Source organism: Xiphias gladius, chromosome 7, assembly GCF_016859285.1.
Source record: "Xiphias gladius isolate SHS-SW01 ecotype Sanya breed wild chromosome 7, ASM1685928v1, whole genome shotgun sequence".
Classification (NCBI taxonomy): Eukaryota; Metazoa; Chordata; class Actinopteri; order Istiophoriformes; family Xiphiidae; genus Xiphias; species Xiphias gladius.
In genome coordinates this window covers 18,683,063-18,692,228 of record NC_053406.1, presented here as the reverse complement: position 1 = coordinate 18,692,228, position 9,166 = coordinate 18,683,063, and the positions used below count along the sequence as shown (strand labels likewise).

At 39.4% G+C, this 9,166-nt stretch overlaps 1 protein-coding gene across 1 annotated transcript; it reads left to right on the top strand.

Annotated features, from left to right (window-relative positions):
• Positions 1 to 2,990: 2,990 nt before the first annotated feature.
• On the top strand, positions 2,991 to 9,166 carry LOC120791628 (zona pellucida-like domain-containing protein 1). Its single transcript, XM_040130138.1, has 10 exons — positions 2,991 to 3,129; positions 5,342 to 5,562; positions 5,671 to 5,852; positions 6,253 to 6,325; positions 7,187 to 7,284; positions 7,624 to 7,704; positions 7,931 to 8,102; positions 8,194 to 8,299; positions 8,714 to 8,743; positions 8,959 to 9,166. Exons 1-10 carry the CDS (start codon positions 2,991 to 2,993, stop codon positions 9,129 to 9,131), a joined length of 1,275 nt encoding a protein of 424 aa, XP_039986072.1. The 3' UTR covers positions 9,132 to 9,166.

Genomic DNA, 9,166 nt, shown 5'->3' with positions numbered 1-9,166 from the left:
AAGTGTGAAGCTGATAAAACAATATTAAATATGCGAAAGAAGCCCAAACAGAAGATTAGCTTCAAAACAACTGAATGTGCTTGTGCAGGGCTGGATTAACCTTCTAGGTGGCCCCCCCTTGGCAAAAATGACCTGTGGGCCCCGTTGAGTCCCCCCCCCCCACACACACACACACACACACACACACAATCCACTCTGAAGGTTTGTCTAATGCTACATCTAGTTATTCAGTCTGCTTACACAGAGAAATAAATGAAGACAGTAGTGCACAGAAACTTTTAAATTGAACATCTAAAGTTGAATGAAAACCAGGCAAACTCCAAGATTAGATACAGAAAAGGGCAGATTTCTTTGTTTGCGTAGACTAATGAAAACTCAAATTAACACATTACTTTTTGCTGTTTATAAGACCCAACAATCAGGATAGGATCTTATGTGTTGCTTCTTGAAAATGATAGATTAGGCAATTAAGATTACAGTAAATATGTTGGCAGCTCTGATTTAAAACGCGGTTTGGTGTTAATCAGTTGTGAGGCAGTAAAATAAAGCCTAGTGATTCATGTTGTAGTGAAAATTGGCAGGAATAACTAGATGATTTTACTTATGAATTGACTTATTTGTGGAGGGTGTTCATAGTAGTAAGTCAAAACCGGGGAATATCATATGATACCACTGAAAGCGCCAGAAAAGCTACTAAATGTACCCTGTGGAGAGATTGTTGTGTCAACTACATGAAGACAAATTGCATATACAAGAGAGCACCCAATAAAAACAGGCAGTGTAAAGCTATTTGTTGCTAAATATTCTGTCTTTCTGTTGAAGTAAGGACCCGGAAGGAAAGAAATGTAATCACCAAAATAGAAAATAAATTGGTGGTTATATCATCAGTCAAACAACTGTAAACTAGACTTTTATTGATTGAAACCACCAGCCAAATGAGACCGAAACTGGATATGTTTTCAGGTATTTCTTTTCGGTGCTTTGATCATAATCTTCTCATTATTTTCTAGCAGCGGCTTTTACTAAAAAAAAAGAAAAACAGAATTTTGAAGGTAAAACCTGCCGCTCATCTAGATTTTTCTTTAAAATTAACAAATTCCAAGAAAACATCGAGACCAACCATGAATTGATCCTACAGTAAAGTATTACCTGTGTAGATAAGTGTGATTAGTCTCAGTGTGATTCTCTGCTTAAACACACATTGGTGAGCCACTCTGTTGCACTGGTTGACATGTTCCCTCCCGCATCATTGTGAAAAACATGGACTCTGTAGTTTATTTCAGTCGATCCAACATGCACCATCCTGCTGGAGCTAGTCCCCAACAAACAAACACTATTTACACCTGTTGTTAGTCATTTTTTAAAAATGAAACTCTAAATTTGTGACCTGTTTTTAAAGATTCATGTCTTCAGCAGTAAGCAATGGGCTTGGACTGATAGGATAGTGAAGTTGGAAGGTATTAGGAGACAGACCTAATTGGTCTTTTTATTTGATTTCCACTCAGTTGGCAGTTTATTAGGTACACTTAGCTAAAACCAACAGTTGTGCAATAAATCCTAGCTTTAAGAAGGTTATAATTTTCAGTTTGTGTTGAAACAGTTTCAGAGAGGTGTTGATTCAACCTTATGGTCATGTTGGAAGATGTAGTTTTATGGTGCTGTTATACAGAGAGGTGTTCCTATCATTTCATTACACTTCATCAGTGAGGGTAGGCTAAATATCAGAAACACCAAAATGATCATAACACTGAATCAACACCTCTCTGAAACAGTTTTAACAAAAACTGAACATTATAACCTTGTTGAAGGTAGGATTTATTGTAGGACTGGTGTATTAGATTGTATCAGTTTTAGCTAGGTGCTCCTGATGATCTGACAACTGAGCATATTGAGAGTAAGAAAAATATCCTTTAAGGCTCCAGCACCAGTCTTTATCTTTATAGATCAGTTTAAAGGTCAAAGAACTTAAAGTCTGAACAGAAAGAAGTTTTTCTTTGTGATACAAGTTGAACATATTAATTTATCTCTTGTTTTGGTAGATGGACTGCAGTAAAATCAAAGGTTAAAACATTGTAAAACAGACTCTAGCTTCCACTTTTACCTTCTGCAATGCTGAACACATCACACTGAAGCTGTGTACACCATTGAATACCTTTACTCTAAATGATGCCTTGTGCATCACAATTACCTACACACAGCCCTGCATCAGACCGTGAGCTGACTTTTATGTGCATGTGAATGTGGGTTGCAGCGGCAGCCGATGACAGCTTAATTCCCGGGCCGCCCCCTTCCCCCCCAAGCTGAGGCCCACCGTTTGTGAAAACTAAGGAGAGATGAGTGGGAACCCTCCGAGTACGCTCAGGTTTCTGGGCAATGTGAAAAGATTTGTCCGGGCCATTCAGATCTGACGGAGTTTCCCATGTTCTGCACTGCAGCGGGTTTTTGTTGAAGTGTTTGGATAAAGAGGCCGTCTATCTTTTTCATCTGTGCACACACAACAGATACACGTAAGGGTGACATTGTGTCTAGTTTAGGCCCTTGATGCCACCAAAACTACATGCCGCAGTGTCTTTTCTCTCGTCGCAAAACCAGGGGAAGAGGGGGTCCAAACACTTACTTTGGAAAAGGCAGGAAACAGGTAAACGGGCGTGTAAGAAAGAGAGTGAGGGTAAAGTGAGGGTAGAGGGAGGGGACTGGGATGAAATGAGCCAGAAAGAGGGGTGACCTCAGTTTAAAAGGGGTTGGGTAATAGAGGTTTTTGGCCAACAGGAGAAACTGAGGTAAAAGGGGGCAGAGGGAGCAGGATAAGGAGGATTAGGGGACCTAGGGAAAGGAGGTTTTACTACTTTGATAGAGGTCAGAGCGTGCAACAATCAAGGAAACAGGCAAGACAGGGGAGCATTGTTTTTGAACATCTAATTTTGAGAGAAGTGCCGTTTTTTTAACACATAATTGAGGAATGTGGTTAATGCAATGTTGACCTTCTGAAGATGACAGTGGGCAAACCTCTCTCAGGTGCTGAAATGAAACGAATGTGCTTCATCCTCCTGCTGATTAGTAACGCTGCCTCAGTCTCCACACAGTTTAATGGATACAACTGTGACGCCAACTACCACAGCAGGTTTCCTGGTGAGAATACTGCAGACAACTCTTTTCAGACCGTGCACCCTTTCCATCTTTCTGACTGCAGATATTGAACATGAGACAATGCTTCTGTCAGTAGGGGAAAGTGTTGGGAACAATTTACGCTGATATTTTCACTCTGGTATTTTCATTTTACAATTGTCATGCACCTCCATGTGTCAATGTGATGCATGTAGTTAATTTATTAAATATCTACGTACATTAAAACATAAGCTCATAGGATGTGATACCTTGTTATACATTTAACATCATATTGGCTTCACTAGGAAGAGCTAAAATTAAAATTATGGTCATATATTGAAACATCAATACAACACTCATTAAAGGATTAGTCTGCATAATGTTCTATTTTTGATAGTTTCAATACATATTTCTGATAATATTTTTAAGTAAGTTTTGATTGCACGGCTTTTACTTTACATATACTTCTTTATATTTACAGATAAGGAAAGATTCTGAGTGCTTATTCCACCACTGTCTTCTATCTACTCCACAAGGAGTAGACTAAATAATTTAAGCTCTGTGTTATACTGAGAGGTGTTTGTAATATTTTGTCCACCCTTTTTGCTATTGACAAAGTAGAAGAAACTCCATTCTGTTGTATCGTGCTGTTTTGTTACACGATACAACATAACAGCACCTCAAACTACAACCTCTCTCTTTAAAATAACAAACATTATAACCCGCATAAAGGCATCTATTGCAGCGTTGTCGCATAAACTGTACTATTTTTAGCTAGGTGTACCTAATAAACTGTCAACTGAGTATACAGTATAATATTAATATGACAGCTGCTACATAGATGGATTATGTGGGTTGAAAACTACTTTATTGTAATTTTGTTTTGATTTTCATGGATGCATCTGCCATTTGAAAATGCACAATTTGGCCTCTGATTGTTGTCTCACTTTGCTTTAAAAAAGTATTCATTGTCACATTACGTTTGCAATACTACCTTATTACTATAGATGTGAAGTTTTAAATTTGTCCACCTGCTCCTCCAAACCTAAGAGTCCTTGGTCTGTATTTATCAAGCTGCTAAAAGTTAAAATTTGTACTTAATTGAACTTTTTTTTTTAAATACTTCCCTTTTACTCCTACTCACGAACTTAATAACAAATGCTATTTATCAAAATTTTTACTATTTAAAAAACTACGTAGATTAGAGAGAATTCTGCAGGTCTATTAAGTTGGTTCAGAGTAGATCCCAGGTGGCTGCTGCACAAACGTGAATGACACTCAGCAGAGCGTGTACCCCCACCAAGGCCGGTGTTCAGAGAAAAACAATTCAAATCATAGTAAATGATCTGCCCCTAAATTGAATGGGTTCTTCCCTGGCCCATGCCATATCCCGCTACCAAGTTCAGTGCAAATCAGTTCAGTAGTTTTTGCTGACAAATCACCCAACCAACCAACCAACCAACCAACCAATCAACCAACCAACCAACAAACAAACAAACAAACAAACACAGGCGATCACGTAACCTCCTTCGCAGATTTAATGAATCAAATTGTTATTAGTTTAGATTATCACTTCCATGCATCTTCATTGTCTGCACTTGTCAGTGTGTTCATAATTTGTCCTTATCATTTTTTTATGATGAAAACCAGCTGCAAAATTTCTTTCCTGCTGTAGTTTCGATTTCTTTTGTTTCCATTTCATCCATTTTTAAGGGGGCATTAAGGATTTTACACAAACAAATTTTCCTTTTTTAAAAATAAATATATATCTCAAGGTAAAATGTAAGGATTTTTTTTAAAGAATGAACAATATAGTAAATGTAGGGTCAATTGTTGTCTCTGATTCACTAATTCTGCCCTGAGCATATATGTGAATGATATGATATCAATATGATATCATATCATGATATGATGACCATGAAATCACGTGAGAGTTGCTCTTGAACTTTACTGTTACGCTTTGCAGTAAGTAGGAGTAAGTCGCTTGGTAAATGTGTCTCAATGTTCACACTCAGTGAAGAACTGAGTCTGATAAATATCGGCCTTGGGGTTTCATTCCCACCATCTAATCAGGCATTATGTGATCCTTGAAATGGCAGGTAAATGCTGGTGGGATGGTAAACAAGCAGAGCCCTGGGCCCCCAGTGCCTGGACTGAAAACCAGCAGCTGAACTTCCTTCCTCCTTTTCATGTTTTTAACCCTCCCCTCTGCCTCCCTTCCTCTCTGTTCCGGCAGGTGAGCGGGACATCAGTGTGTACTGTGGGGTTCAGACCATCACCTTAAAGATCAACTTCTGCCCGGTGCTTTTCTCCGGCTACACCGACGCAGATCTGGCCCTGAACGGTCGCCACGGTGAAGCCCAGTGCCGTGGCTTTGTTAACAACAACACCTTCCCCACAGCCGTCCTATTCACCATCAGCCTCAGCACTCTGGAGGCCTGCGGTAACACCCTGGTGGTAAAGAATACACAAAATCTACAACACGGTCTTCATATGATCTTCATAATGTTGTTTATTGACTTGGGAGAAAGCAACGTGACCCTACTGAGATGTTTCTTTCTGCAGGTCAACACAGCCTACGGGGCCAATGCCTACGGGAACACATCCCTGGTACAAATTGGGAACATCTCAGGCTATATCGACACCCCTGACCCGCCAGCTATTATCAGCTACCTGCCCAGCTTGTTGTATAAATTCAGCTGCAGCTACCCGCTGGAGTACCTGGTCAATAACTCACAGCTGGCATCGTAAGTTGTTGCCAAAAAAATCCCTCGGTGTCCAGAGGGGAGCTTTACCTTGCAGGAGTTACTCAGTGGATGTGATATTGAGATTTATTTATTTAATTATGAGCTTTGTCTATTTTTATTCCTAAACCGTGGAAACAATAAACCGCCTAGTTTAAAAGCCTGAGTGGGTCTATGTCTTATGCTGTTCTGAAGAACCATTTATTTTAGGATATGCATGTTTTCTAATGACTCAGATGCTAATTTATATACTCTGAACTGTTGTCAGTCACATCAATAGATGAATATACTATAACTTTGTAATTGCATTGTATCATAACATCTGCTTTCAAAATGTTGTTTAGCAAACTAGATCCAAGAGATGAGAAATAGCACTGAAATAAACATCTTGAACTCTTCACAGCTCCTCGGCTGCTATATCTGTCAAAGACAGCAACGGTACATTTGTGAGCACGTTGAGTATGATCCTATATAATGTGAGTTCACAGCCATGGTCAACTTATTATATACAATCATTTTCGTATTCATGAATTTTGAATCTTTTAATTTAGAGGTTCAGAGGGATATATGATGAAAATTGAGTTCATGATCTTTGAACCATCATTTCACCAGAATATTCCTCATAAGCCTGGTGATATTCAAATTTTTCTTATTTTTAACAACTCTCATGAAAAATGAATGAAAATTGAGTTCATGATCTTTGAATCATGTTTCTGTCTCCTTTGTAGGAATCTGTCAATTTTTTTGACCAGATTTATACATCTGGTGACACTTCATGTTGTTCTTACCATCAACAAATCCCCTGAAAAGACCAAAATCAACAATGAACTGAATGTTCCTTCATTAAAATAAACATGGGCAATGTAGTTTATTTTGACTCAATCCCACATACTCTGACCTTCTGCCATAAAAACTCACTAGAGCACCAAATGTGCATTAATCTGCCACTGAAAATAGTCCTCAACAAATGCACTCCTGTTGGAGTAACGTTTGCAAAAGACTACAAAACCAAGCTATAATATAATATTCTTAGGCCTTTTTAAAAAAAAAACATAAAGTATATATTTTGCACATGTTTTTAAATATTTGTGTCTTTAATATGAAAAAATGGGCTGGGGGCTTTGGGGGTGCCACAGACAGTGCCGGGCGGTCAGAGAGTATAGAGAGGTGGACTAATGCATTGTTGGTTTAGGTTCTTTCATTGGATTTGTTGACAGTAGCATAGAATATAATCAGCCTTATAACTTGAAATGCTCATTATGTGAGGACTGTGTCCCTTTCAAGTTGCTAGTTTCATGGTTTGAATGAAAAAGTAACTGTTTTCTTGTTCTCCAAAGGATTCAACGTACATTCAACCTCTCTCTATTCCAATGGCTGGACTGGCCCTGAAAACCAGAGTATTTGCTGCTGTGAAAGCGACAAACTTAGACAAACGGTACCGGATATCTTATGATCATTCACTATTGAATTTAAATCCTTTTCTAAGTCTCATATGTCATGAATCTTTACAGAAATATTACTGATGTAGCAGATATTGTGCCATTACAACAATGACGTCAGTGAAGCAGAGATGATATTTCGGTCCCACCATCATTTTTACAGAATTAGTCCTTTTTTCTATGCCTTGCCGACATTCATTATGCCATTGTGTTGTTATTTTACGTGAAGGCGCCAGCCTGCAGCAGAGAAAGCCTGATTTGTATTTTCCCATGTGCAGTTAGATCTGTATCCTTCATCCCACCTTCATTCACCTCAAGGTTTTGTCTCTCTGCAGGTGGAACATCTTGATGGACTACTGTTACACAACCCCCTCAGGGAATCCAAAAGATGAACTCCGCTATGACCTTTTCTCTGGGTAATCATTCCTTTTTCCCCCTCAAGATGATGATGACTTGATAAACCACAAAAGGGAGTCATTACCTATTCAGGTCCTCCAGATGGCTTGTCCTCATGAATGCTACTTTTTTTCTCGTCAGTGAGCACTTAAGAATACTTCTAGACATCAAATTTGTCATTTTCACAGTGTTCATGTACAGTACGTATGTTCCCGTACATGTGTATCTGCGTCTCTGTTGCCACAGCTGCTATAAAGACCCGCAGACGACGGTTTTCGAGAATGGGAAGAGTCAGATGGGACGTTTTTCCTTCGAGGTTTTCCGTTTTGTTAAACACAGACACCAGAAGATGTCAACTGTGTTTTTGCACTGCGTCACCAAGCTTTGCCGGGCAGAGGACTGCATCATGCTAATGCCGGTGAGTGTAAAAAAACACGGATGTAAGTTAGTGACTCCCTATGTATCTCCTGAGCTCAAGGAGGACTGAAATCAGACGATGTGATTGGCAGATTTGCCGGCGACGGCGCAGGCGCGATAGAGAGGAGAGCCTTGATTCCCCACCAGCAGCATCTGGAAATGCCGTCATCACTGCTGGACCAATCATCACCAGGAGTGGTATGAAGAATAAACTGACTCATAGAAGTAGAGTCTGACATTTCGGGAGATATGATTATTCACTTTCTTGCTGAGAGTTAGATAAGATTGAAACCACTCACATGTCTGTCTGTTAAATGCTACAGCCAGCAGCTGGTTTGTTACCTTTGGACACAGCAACACTAGCTGTTCCCCCATATTTCAAGTCTTTATGCAAAGCTAAGCTAAGTTGCTGCTTCTGGTAGCTTCATATTTAACAGAAAAAATATAAGAGTGATATCAATCCTCTCATCGAACTCTAAGCAAAATAAGAATATTTCCAAAAAGGTCAAACCATTCCTTCACATATAGATAGATCAGTGAATCAACAGAGCCACTGAAGATTAAAGTATCTGTAAAAATGCGTCTAAAAACACTTTTAAAATCATTTTTCAGATGAAACTCCTGTCAACAACTCCCAACTTGGTAAGATCCATTATTCAATGTTACAAAAAACAAAAAGGTTTTAAATATCATATGTGAGTACAGATAGCAGATACCTATGGAAATTCAAGGCAACAACACAAAGGTTCCACTTCTCTTTCTGGAAGAAAAAACAAACACTCAGGTCATGTTAAACCCATGTCAAACAATGTGTCTTCTTCTTCTCTTCTGCTTTTGTTCATCTTTCCCCCCACCAGCATCTGGAGACTCCTCCCAGCCAATGAACCCCTTGACCAGTGCTCTGATCTCAGGCGTGGTCATCCTGGGTGGGGCCAGCGTGGGCTTCTTCCTGCTGTCACTTCACCTCCTGCAGAAGTCCCGCCTCCCAGCGACCACTGCCTCGGGTGTTTGGAACCTCAGCTTTAAATGAGTAAACATCTGTATATAATGAAACCCTCTGGGTAA

Coding starts and splice junctions, on each gene's coding strand:
- LOC120791628 (XM_040130138.1), top strand. CDS start 2,991: ATGACAGTGGGCAAACCTCTCTCAGGTGCTGAAATGAAACGAATGTGC. Junction 8,103..8,193: donor ACTGCATCATGCTAATGCCG/GTGAGTGTAAAA, acceptor TGTGATTGGCAG/ATTTGCCGGCGACGGCGCAG. Junction 8,744..8,958: donor TGTCAACAACTCCCAACTTG/GTAAGATCCATT, acceptor TCCCCCCACCAG/CATCTGGAGACTCCTCCCAG.